Below are 12,735 nucleotides of genomic sequence, written 5' to 3'. Positions count from 1 at the left end.
AAAAAATATAACATTGATAAATTTTTTACTTTTAAATTCTACACAAACATATGAAAGATCTCGTCTCATTCTTTTTTTTTTTTTAATTTTTAAGGAGAAATTTGGTCCGTGAAATTCAATATATTTGAATAGCTATAGCGTTAAAAAGATACCAGCAAAATCGTTTATTGTCCACCCTCGTAGCACTAGTGCATAGATAATTGAAACAACTGTTGTAGTTAACTCTGTTATTTGTTAGAGAGATATAGGGTGACTATGTTTTTGTATGTGTAGCAGTTGTTTTTCTGTACAAGATGCGTGCATAGGTATGAATATGTGAGTTTACATGATCAATGCAAAACACTTCCTTTTATAATCTTCTTCCCTTTACGTGATTTTTTCCCCCCAGCATATTGAAGAGACAGTATAGGAAACAGAGCCTGTCACGTTTTAGCATGACAAATGACATTCTATAAGAACATGGAAATAAGGCCAAAATTAACTCTACTTGTTAGAATAAAAAGTGAGGACAAATTGAGGTAAAACATAATCGACGATGAAAACCATTTCAGAATACTGACATTTTATCTCTACATTAAATTATAACAGCTAAAATGTTTTTCTTAGATTATGAATGAATAAATTATAAGAAATTCAATCCACTAATAATACGAATTGAGTTCATTAGCACCACATATAATAAAATGTGATATCAGTTGAGAATACATTTACGAGTTTAAATTTTATATTAAATAAAACATGAGAAATTAAATTATATATATATATATATATATATATATATATATATATATATATATATATAAACAAATTCATAAACTCATTCTCTCAATTTTTATTAGAAGTGAAGTACATTCTTTAATATGAGTTTGACTCGAATCTAACTATTCTTTAATCTTTAAAGTGAAATCCTTCAAACACTCGCAAGCGTTACTTTCTTTAAAAAATTGAATGAGTTGGCACCACGTTTAAAAGGCGGATTCCCTTTGTGGTCTCCACTTCTTTTCCTATAATCATAAAACTGCCATGCTTGACTTCTAATCTAGCTCATACTTGTTAATTTATCTAATAGGATTATTTTATCTTTTTATTTACGCAAAAGGATTGACTTTTTAAAATTTTAAAAAATAGGTGAAGTTTGGGAGGACAACCTAAAAAGTTAGAAGTTGTACCATTTAGGTCTATTTCAATTAAGTCAGATTTGTCTGTCTGAAGTTATATGAGATGGAACGACTTTAATTTTATTTTATTAAGTTAAGTCATCATATTTATGAAAACTTGTTTAAAATTTTTTTTTTCTATTATAGCTGAAGTCTCGGCACGACTTTAGTTTTTTTATTTTATTTTAAGTAAAGTCATTAAATTTATAAATAATTGAGTTAAAAACAATTTTTTTTCTATTATGATTGAAGTCATACGATATGACACGACTTCAACATTTTTATTATTAAAGTAAAGTTATTTCGTATGTATTAAGACTTTCGTTAAAAACTTTTTTTCTATTATTGCTAAAGTTATACAGTAAATACAACTTTAGTTCTTTATTTTTTTTTTTAAATTTCAAAATTTTATTTTTTAAGTCTTTTATATCAATAGAATGCTCCGAAAATTTTAATATTTTAATTAGTTTAATTGAATATAGTTATTTATTAATAGAATGAATGGCTGGAAAATTTATTAGAATAAAGACTAAATAAATTATATAATTCTTAACTAATATAGAAAATTTATAGAGTGGGAAAATAAAGAATACAAAATGAAACATCATTGTCTATTGCCTATTTGAACAATTTCTTTGATTATAACTTTTGTTACGATAATAAGAATATGTTTTTGGCCTACTTTGAGTTGATTGATTCATTTCATTATAAGTACGAGTAATAGTTGGCCTTCTTAATTATTTACTATGCATTTTAAGGTTTAGAATAAAGTTGAGACCCATATAGGTTGACCAATAATCCCATTTTGGATATGATGAAACTAAACTTTGTAACTCTTGCAAATGTTATTTAGATTGTACATATGGTCACAAAATGTTACTCGTTGTAAGTGGTAAAAGGAACAAACAACAATAACATAACAACAAGACAACTTCAGAACTTCAAACTCCTGTAGTCACCACCATTCATTTAACTTAAAAAGGTATGACATTGGTTCATCTTACTGTATACATCATGTTCCTTCCACGTACATCACGATAATCAAAATGATAATAATATTGAACACAAATTTCCATGTCAAATGCTCTATCATTACAAGCAACATCTTTTGAACATGGAAAACATAAAAAACCGAAAAGATATAAAAAAAAATCAAACTGCTTTACACAGATAAATATTTATATTAGAATAATTATTTGATAATAAATTTTGATTTCAATTATTTTATTTTAATTATTTTTAATTTTTAATTCATTTTAATCATTTCAGTACTAATATCATTATGACTTTTTCTTTATTATTTTTGTCATGTATTCAATTAATTAAATTAATTAAATAAAATAACAAAAAATAAATATCATTAAAACATAATAGAATAAAAATTAAAAAAATCACTTTATTTTTAAACAAGATTAAATAATTTATATTTTAATATATTTAAAAAAATATAGAAAACATACATTAATAAAAAAATTATATATAATATGAATATAAATGAAACATTCAATCCAATTCAATCATGAAGAAAAGAAACACTTTAAAGACATTAAACTCTATCCATTTATATTTTAGACAGTCAATAGCATATGACAAGGATATTCAAGGGTTACAAATGAAAGAAATGAAAGAGAGGGACCAAGAAGAGGAATAGAAGAATGTCAAGTAAAACTTAATTATGGAAAAATTGCTTCCAAAATCTTATATTAAATAATGATTTCATATGGATGTGCCTCTTTGTAGGAAAGCAATTTTGAGATTGATCCATAAATTCTCATAACTAATTTGTTTGATATACAAGGATGATAGATCCAATAGGCAGGCCACTAACAACCAGATTTTGCAGGAACTGGTTTCCTTTGTTGTATAGACCATGGAGGCCGCTCGTTGTGTGCCTGCACAAAATCCATGAGAGAAATTCTGGTTTAAATGAAACTTAATTGTATTAGCATAAAAATTCTATAGCATTAGCAAGGTAGGCTCAGTTGAAAATCAAAAGAGGAGGGTCTAACGAAGAAAGATAATAAACTCCCCTTAATGAAAATAAAAACCCCGTACAAAAGCAAAATCATTCTAGTCATCGTTAACTTGGATACGGGAAAGAGGATAAGATAAACTAATTACCCTGTTTTAATACACGGTTTAGTTAGTTAATGAGATATGCTTATTATACCACTTAACACTTTCCTAATCTTTAATTAACAATTAATCTGGTTGAGGGGAATGGGATACAAACTAACATGATAAGTTAACAGTTTTTTCTTCCCCCTTATCCCTATGCTACCACTTTGGGTTTCACTTGCACCCATCTCTGAACCCCCTCAGTACATTTGATCTGTCAAGCCCCTATTATCATGTATTTTTTTCCAGAGAAAAAAAATAGAAAGTGAAAATTGGAGTGGAAACAATGTCTATGATGGTATAAATTTGACTCGGAAGTTTGCTTTAACCGTTTCATATAGCTGGATTTAAAGCAAAGGGAAGAAAATTTCATTATTTCTGTTGCTATTTGAAGGGGCTATAGCCTACTATTTTTTCTGCATGTTATGGCTAATGGGATTCAGCAATTTCTTAGTGCAAATGCGGTAGTTCGTGCCAAAAAGCTATGGTGATGTTATTGTCATAGCTATCAAGTGCATGTCCCTGTCTGACCGCCTGATACAAACTTCATGTTAGTTCAAATTTCACTACTTTAACTGATATCTAATTAAGTATGGATAGAAAGTTAATGATTATGTCATTAATCAGAGTACATGCAGTCAGTTTGCTTTAATGCATTGCTACGGACAAATTTTTCATTCACCACACAAACAAGAGCAGCCCCGAATAATTCTGATGCAGACACCATCTATTGCATAATTTTCATTCAACTCATAAACATTCTCTCTCTAATAGGAAGAATGTGCAGCAGCAATACAATATAAATGGTACATATTAAAAAATCAAACAAAGTGTCAGTCAAAAACATTTTAAAATAATAAAATGAAATAATTTCATAACTGAAAACAATCAACATAAATTAAAGTGATATAGGTCAGATTAAAAATGTAGCAATCAATTGAAAATAATAAATATAAGAATTTCCTTTTTGAACAAATCAACTTAAATTAAAAAGGGTCAGATTTGTAAGGCAATTTAAGGTCAATGTTGTTAATTTAGTCTGTAAAAATTAGGCATTACATTAAATTGACATATGAGATGTAATTGAGAATATATTATTATAGAAGAATATACAACAAAAAAAAGTCAGAAATATTAATTTGGTATCAAAGTTTCCTTCATCTTGTAGCCCATGCTCTTCAATCCTTTGAATTTCAACTTATAGAGGATGGTCTCTTCATCGAATGGATGTAAAGAATGTTTTCTTTCATGATGACCCAATAAAAGAAATCCATGTGACTCCTTCAGGTTTGTTATCCTCCTATGACATAGTGTATAAAATAAATTGCTCCTTATATGGCTTGAGAAAAGCTCTTAGGGCACAATTTGAGAAATTGTTTTACTTAAATTCTCTGTTAGCCAGTGTGACACCTCTTTATTTATTCATCACACAATTGTTGACATTTTTCATTCTTATCTATGTTGATGACATTGTCATTATGAGATCCAATCAAATCCATGCAAAGATTCAAACAACCACTTCAAGCTTCCTCTTCAAAATGAAGGATATTGATTACTTCTTAGGTCTTAAGGTCCCCTCTCACTGCAAAGGTATCCTTTCATCAACACCAATACAAATTTAATTTCTATGGTTTCCCTTCAATCTATTACCTCAACGGATACTCGTCGAGGTTAATGTCAAATATCATAATAAGGGAGATCTTTTACACAATCCATTGAAGTATTGCCAATTGGTGAGTGATGAGTAGTCTTAACTATTTTGTGTACTCCTTATCATTTTCACTTGGCTACGTTGGATTGAGTGTTTACCACTAAAGCCAAAAGTTATAGGTAATAGATAGGAACAATTCTTTCTACTTAAAAACATAGTATTCCTATCATCATGGTTCAATTGCGACTTGGCCCACCTGGAATCCGTCTTAGGACAATTGATGTTACCTGTAATTATCTCATCCTCAACACTTATCCTATTGAGAATCAAATTCGTGACTTTAGCTCTAATTCCAATTGTTGAATCAAGCACTTATCACTAGGTCAAAAGCTATAACTAATAATAAGGGCTCAACTTTTTCTACTTAAGAAGATAGTGGTCCAAGCGTCATGGTTCTATTGTAACTTGACCCACCTGCCCTCCACTTCAGTACAATTGATATCATTTGCAACAATCTGGTCCTCAACAATTGTTCTCGTAGAAATCAAACTTGTGACCTTGGCTTTAAGACCAATTGTTAGAATGAGCACTTACCACTAGGCCAACTAATAGTCAGGGTGCAACTCCTTTACTTAGGAGTGTGGCTACCAAAATGCCACAATTCTATTGTGACTTAGTGTACCCTACCTCCACCATGGAACAATTGATATCACGTGCAATAACTATTATTCGTCACACTATTTGTTTCTTTTGAAGGGAACTTCTCAATGCAATTTATTTTTTCTTGCTAGTTTGTCTCTTTGATTGCCTACAGTGATGCAGATTGGGCAATCTATCTAGATACTAGGAGGTCTATATCTAGTTGGTGCATGTTTCTTGGTCCTACTTTGGTTTCTTGGAAGAGTGAAAAGAAAGTCCATGTTTACAAGTCGTCCACGTGAGTCTAAATATCAAGCTATGTTTTGACATTATTTGGATGTTTGTTGGCTGAACTTGGAATTCTTCCAAGCAATGTCACACCTCTCCATGTTGACTAGTGGAACAACTTGCCACTAATTTGATTTTTCATGTGTGCAGTGAGCATTGGGGTGGATTGTCAGTCTATTCATGAAGCTCTTAATAATCATGTCATCTCTCTTCCTCGTGTCAACTTGGGACTTCAGCTTGCAAATAATTCTACCAATTTTGTTCCATGTCCCACCACTAATTCTTTGAAGCAAAGTGGTGCATTCTTGAGCAGCCTAATAATTGTTGTTGTTGTTTCCTTTTATATGGGTTACAAGAATCAGCCTAGAAATAGTATATATTTAGAGTTCCTATTTTAGCTCGCACAAAGTAAGAATTGTATTAAACTGTCATTAGAGGTGCAATTGACAATGTATAATTTATAGAAGAGTATAGAACGAAAGTAAAGCAAGAAACAATAAATTCCTGCCATTCTCTGTTCCACTTCAAATATAGGACAAGATACCACGATACACCTATGAGTTATATAGTATGCATATAAGTTATATTACGATGATATTGTATCTAAATTTGTCCAACTCTCACATGCTATCGTATCTTATCCACTAATTACGACCTGAAGGTTTCAAAGAGTAGTTCTATTCAGAGTAAATCCCACTACATTGGCAGAGAAAATACTAGGTTTTTTAGTCATTGGCGGCATCCCTCCAGTATTTTCCATTTCTAAATATATCAATCACCAATAACAATTCAAATAAAAGTTACACACATCCATTATGTATTCAACCACAACATGTAGATATTATAGTCTTTGTATAATCTAAATTTCATTCAAAATGTTTAAAAAAGTTAAAGGGAATTTTCCTTTCACAGAACTTTCAATTACTCCACAGTAATTCATGATAATATGTCTGGTAAACCAAACCTCGTCTCAAAAGAAAACTATATTTTTGAGATAAAGTACTAAATACATAACAGTTAACATACCCCAATTTCTGTCACAAATTGGCATGAGGAACACCTAACATGTGAAGCACCAAATGGGTACATTAGCAATACCGCACAACTGCCACACTCAACTTGCCCAACCTGATCAGCTGTAAGGAATGGGATATTGATTTAAATATCTCACCACGCAAAAAAGAGAATGCCATAAGTCATGATTGACAAGGAAGTAAGGCAACTTCAAGAAAATATAATACAGTTTTATAAAGAACTGAAAACATCAATATATGAAGGATTTTTTTAAATAAAAGCTTCATATCACTGTGGGATTAGAGGTGCCAACTGACACCTCTAGTCCCACCTATCATTTGCAGCACATCAAAGAAATTTATGTAAAAGAGAGACAATATAAAAGGATCATGAGGGGACTAGACCAAAACTCACGAAAAAAATTTGAGAACTGAAATGGTAGCAATGCCAATGAGAAAGATGAACAACCTTCTAATACAATGTTGACAGCCTCACAGCATGAACATTTAACATGTTTGGCACCTCGTGGATAAGAAAGCAGGCGGTGACAAGAACCGCAGACCATCTGACCCCAACCTGTTCACACAGCTTGCCAGTCAGAGTGATCAAGTAATAACCAATTTCATAAAATGGTTATAAAAAAAAAGCAATGACTCTTTCAGGGATATCAACAAAAAACCAATTCCTTTAACTCTTTCACAGACTTCAAACAACAAATTTGCGATATTGCATTCAAACCCCTTTCTGCATCTGTGCACCTACTCAGAATCACATTAACTTGAATCTCGAAGCTATTAAATGTAAAGAGTAAACCCTAACTCAACAACACTCGTGGCTCACAATCCTGATTAAAAGTGAAACACATTCCCCAAATAAAATGAATGCGCGTTTTAAAGTTCAGTAGTTCAGAAGAAAAAACATGTAATCTACTTAATAGTGCAGTTGATGATTCAAAAGGCGTGAACAATTTTAAAAGCTGATAAATTTGCAGACGAATAAAACAAATGAAAGCAATGCAAGTAGTAGAGGGTTTTGAAAAGAAAAGTATAAACTGACCACATGGACTAGGAGGTGGTGGTTGCGGTTGCGGTTGCGGTTGGGGTTGCGGCGGCGGTTGCTGTTGCGGTGGCGGCGGATGATTTGTGATTGGTTGCCACCCCGGTGGGGGGCCTTCATCGTCTTCCTCTTTGTCTGTTTGTTGACTATGCATCTTTCTCGCTGCGCTGCCTAGTATCGATCACTTAGTTTACCTGTGTATGCTATTTCGTGCTCTTTTCTTCTTCAGCAGTAATATATCATTCTTTAAAACTTAATTTTTTATTTTGAATAATTTAAAATTTATAGAGAGCGTATTTTGCTTTTATTACGGTAAAGATTAAAGAGTATATTTTAATATAAATTTTGAAATAATTTATAGAAGAAGAAAAAACCTCTTTTGAGGGTAAAATTAAAAAAAAAAAAAAAAAAATATATATATATATATATATATATATATATATATATATAGATTTGTTTTATTTAAAACCTAAAATTTTGGAGTCTGAAATAAAACACTACCAACTTAAATAGTAAAAGAAATTAAATTTTATTACTTTAATTATATTCTTCAACTAATAAAATATGATTGATTATCCTAATCAGAGTTCAAACATAAATAATCATACTTTAACCTTAAGTTAATTTGTTTTAGAGTTGATTTTCATTGAACTTGTTCAGTATGAGTAGTTTGATACAAAATCGAATGGTCTACTTAATGACTTTTTGGGTTTAATGGCTTGTTCGACATATTGATGATTGACAATCCGATTTAATGCATGGTTGTCCGATCTATTTGGTGATCGTTCGGACTTAATGACTTGTTTGTCGAGCTGGTATTTAACTATTTAGTCTAGTGCACAATTGTCCAGGCTCATTGACCTATTTGTCGAGTTAGTGTTTGGCCATCCTGTCTGGTGCATGTTCATCCAAGCTCATTGAACTGTTTGTCAAGCTGATAGAGTACCATCTGATCTAGTACACGACTATCCGAACTTATTGACCTGTTTACCAAACTAGTGTTTGATCATTCAGTTTATAATTGATCGTTCCCTGATCAAACATTCAAATAGGTTTGCAATTATGAATGTCATCTACTAAAAAAATAATATTTTATTTGTATGATTCCTAAAGTAAAAATATTATTTCATAAGAATACATGTTCTCTATTATTACTCGCTTATTTATTATTTTAGTTAATTAAAAAATTGCTTCTTTATCCAATCCGTTTGGTGGTTAGAATAACAATGTAAAATAATCAAATTGGTTTGTACTTGAAGGTTATAAGTGACCTAGTTATTTCCCAGCCTCCCAAATGTCTAAGTTGTCATAATCAACTTGGTTTGAATGCATGTCTTAGGTAAACAATCGGTTTTAAATTGTGGTGCAAATTTACAAACCACTAAATCATCCTACCATATGTTGGCTACCTAATATTTTCCTCTCCACTCCAGCTAGTCAACACACACATACATATATTATATTCACCTTTTGTATATTGAAAGCACCATTTTTCTAGTGATAAACTCTGCAATAAACCATGACTAAGACCAAGAGACTTCTCACACTTTTCCTAAGGTTCCTTGCCATTGGAGCAACAATAGCAGCAGTGATTGTAATGGTGACAAGCCATGACTCTACTCAGGTCCTAAACCTGACCTTCACTGCCAAATATAGCAACGTCCAAGCATTCAAGTGAGACCACCCTTCTTTTCTCTCTCTGTTTCTCTGCTGTGTCTTCAAAATACATCGATTTTGATAGCTGCCAAAACATAACTATACAAACTTTCTGAAAATTTGCTATGTGTAGGTTCTTTGTGATAGCAGAAGCCATAGCATGTGGATACAGCATAATTCTCCTTTTCACATGTTCCAAAACTTCACTTTGGCGTTTGGTTCTGATCCTGGATGTGGTAATATTATACATCAGCAACCACCACTGTAACTTGTAATTGAACCTCTTTGAGTCGTAATAAAAACTAACACATCATTTTGATCAGGTGATAGCAATGCTACTCTCTTCAAGTGTGTCAGCAGCACTGGCAATAGCTCATGTGGGCAAGAAAGGCAACACTCATGCTGGTTGGTTACCTATTTGTGGACAAGTTCCTAAATTTTGCGACCATGTCACTGGAGCTCTTGTTGCTGCTTTCGCCGCAGCTATAATATACTTTCTGCTTATTTTTTCTTCGCTTTACTCTGAGAAGAACACCCTCTTCCTGTAAAACTTGCAACACATACATCACCACTCAATTGTTTTCTTGATTCTACGTACCTATGTAGCATCTTTTCGTTCTAGCTCTGGGCCCTTTACTCTCTTTGTACTGATTTATTAGTTCACAGATAGATAAATCAATATCATTGCACTGATTCATGTGAATTGTCTTCTTAATTTTATTGCTCATCATTGATGTGTTAGTCACCGACCAGATTATTTGCTGTCTGTTTGTTATCTAAATTTTTATCTGCCGTACTTCAATTAAAATTCAACTCCAAACTTCATTTATCAGAGTGATAGTGAGTTTCGTTTCCTTTAAGAGAAACCAAATTGGGCTCTGCAAAGAGAAAAACTTGTTAAGAGGAGATATCCTTTTCCTTAGGTTCAAACAAAGATTAAGCAATGACAAAGTAATTTTTTTTTAATATTTAATTAAATTGAACTTGAAATTCTAATTGTAAGACTTTTCTTGTCGAATTTGAAATCATTGGTTAAACTAAATTAAGGTAGTTGATGGAGGGAAGAAAAGGGGGAAGAAAATCTGCAGAATACGAAGCAGTGGTAAGTGCAGGCCGGAATCTTAAACGCCTCCAACAAGCGCACGCTCACCTGGTGGTGACGGGCTGTCACCGGAGCCGAGCTCTGCTGACCAAGCTTCTCACGCTATCGTGCGCCGCGGGTTCCATCGCCTACACTCGCCGCCTCATCCGCTCGGTCGCCGACCCAGATTCTTTTCTCTTCAATTCCCTCATCAATGCCTCTTCAAAATTCGGTTTTTCTCACGATACCATTCTCTTCTACCGTCGCATGCTCCACTCTCGCATTGCCCCTTCTAGCTACACCTTCACCTCCGTCATCAAGGCCTGCGCCGATATCTCCCATCTCCGACTCGGCACTCTTGTTCATTCCCACGTTTTTGTTTCTGGGTATGTTTCAGATTCCTTCGTCCAAGCAGCATTGGTCACGTTCTACGCGAAATCATGCAAACCTCGCGTTGCGCGGAAGGTGTTCGACGAAATGCCTCACAGAAATATTGTTGCTTGGAACTCCATGATTTCGGGATACGAGCAGAACGGGCTATCCCGTGAGGCTGTTGAGGTTTTTAACAAGATGCGTGAGACCAATGTCGAGCCTGATTCCGCGACATTCGTTTCGGTGTTATCCGCTTGCTCTCAACTGGGATCGCTTCATCTAGGGTGTTGGATGCATGAGTGCATCGTTGGGAGTGGGATTACAATGGACGTGTTTCTTGCTACCTCGTTGGTGAACATGTTTTCACGGTGTGGTGATGTGGGAAAAGCACGTGCAGTTTTCGATTCGATGAACGAGGGGAATGTTGTTTTGTGGACCGCTATGATATCAGGGTACGGGATGCATGGTTACGGTGTTGAGGCAATGGAGGTTTTTCGTCGAATGAAGGCACGTGGGGTGGTACCTAATAGTGTTACTTTTGTTGTTGTGTTATCTGCATGTGCGCATGCAGGGTTAATAGATGAAGGTCGTGCAGTGTTTGCAACCATGAAGCAAGAGTATGGTGTGGTGCAAAGCGTGGAGCACCATGTCTGTATGGTTGATATGTTGGGGCGAGGTGGGTTGCTCAATGAAGCATACAAGTATGTGAAAGGACTTCGATCTGAGGAGCTTGTTCCCGCAGTGTGGACGGCGATGCTTGGAGCTTGCAAGATGCATAAGAATTTTGATATTGGTGTGGAGGTTGCTGAGCATCTCATAAATGCAGAGCCAGAGAATCCTGGTCATTATGTGTTGCTATCTAACATGTATGCGTTGGCTGGGAGGATGGATAGAGTGGAATCGGTTAGGAAGGTGATGATCCAAAGAGGCCTAAAGAAGCAAGTGGGTTACAGCACCATAGATATAGATAACAGGAGTTATCTTTTTAGCATGGGTGACAAGTTCCACCCTGAGACCAATGAAATTTATCGTTATTTGGATGAGTTGATGTGGAAGTGCAAGGTTGCAGGCTATGCACCTGTACTTGAGTTGGCGATGCATGAGTTGGAAGAAGAAGAAAGAGAGTATGCCCTCAGATACCACAGTGAGAAGCTTGCAGTGGCCTTTGGGCTGATGAAAACTGGTCATGGAGTGATACTAAGGGTTGTCAAGAACCTTCGCATTTGTGAAGACTGTCATTCAGCATTTAAGTTCATCTCTGTTGTAACGAATAGAGAGATAATTGTTCGGGATAAGATTCGTTTCCATCATTTCAGAGAAGGCTCGTGTTCTTGTTTAGATTATTGGTGATGGAATTTAAAACTGCCTGAATCTCATTATTAGTTTTATTTACTAAAGATAGTAACAAAGAAGAGTACTACTTTATAACAACACATTACGCATTGCACATACTAATGAAAATTGAGAAGTCAGTGGGATATAATGGCCTTTTAAAAAAAACTATGATATGGAAGCATTAAAGTCTGGAAGCATGATCCACCATTATGAATAAAGACAACGAGAAAAAAGGTGTTAAATGCTTTCTAGAAATCATAAAATGCCCTCTAAGAAATGATGTTTTATCTTAAAGATTGAATTAAGTATTTTCATGCAGGTGGTGATTGTTTTTCTCTCATTTTTCTTTCTCTCATAATTTTGTATAT

The 12,735-nt window shown here is 33.8% G+C and overlaps 3 protein-coding genes across 3 annotated transcripts; 2 read left to right on the top strand and 1 right to left on the bottom strand.

Annotated features, from left to right (window-relative positions):
• Positions 1-2,688: 2,688 nt before the first annotated feature.
• Positions 2,689-8,147, bottom strand: LOC148205714 (protein LOL2-like). Its single transcript, XM_088103708.1, has 4 exons — positions 7,924-8,147; positions 7,336-7,443; positions 6,880-6,989; positions 2,689-3,049 (listed from the first exon to the last, which is right to left on the bottom strand). The coding sequence occupies exons 1-4, from the start codon at positions 8,075-8,077 to the stop codon at positions 2,981-2,983; spliced, it is 441 nt and encodes a 146-aa protein (XP_087959834.1). The 5' UTR covers positions 8,078-8,147; the 3' UTR covers positions 2,689-2,980.
• A 1,163-nt stretch (positions 8,148-9,310) lies between these two features.
• Positions 9,311-10,336, top strand: LOC148205713 (CASP-like protein 1C3). Its single transcript, XM_088103707.1, has 3 exons — positions 9,311-9,597; positions 9,713-9,815; positions 9,903-10,336. The coding sequence occupies exons 1-3, from the start codon at positions 9,443-9,445 to the stop codon at positions 10,125-10,127; spliced, it is 483 nt and encodes a 160-aa protein (XP_087959833.1). The 5' UTR covers positions 9,311-9,442; the 3' UTR covers positions 10,128-10,336.
• Positions 10,337-10,459: 123 nt separating this feature from the next.
• Positions 10,460-12,465, top strand: LOC148205712 (pentatricopeptide repeat-containing protein At2g33760-like). The gene has a single exon (XM_088103706.1). The coding sequence runs from the start codon at positions 10,634-10,636 to the stop codon at positions 12,380-12,382; it is 1,749 nt and encodes a 582-aa protein (XP_087959832.1). The 5' UTR covers positions 10,460-10,633; the 3' UTR covers positions 12,383-12,465.
• The last annotated feature ends 270 nt before the right edge of the window (positions 12,466-12,735 follow it).

Source organism: Vigna umbellata, chromosome 1, assembly GCF_029865625.1.
Source record: "Vigna umbellata cultivar VRB3 chromosome 1, Vumbellata_1.0, whole genome shotgun sequence".
In the NCBI taxonomy this organism is placed as follows: domain Eukaryota; kingdom Viridiplantae; phylum Streptophyta; class Magnoliopsida; order Fabales; family Fabaceae; genus Vigna; species Vigna umbellata.
The sequence above is the reverse complement of the archived record's forward strand: the minus strand, read 5'-3'. Positions and strand labels throughout refer to the sequence as shown.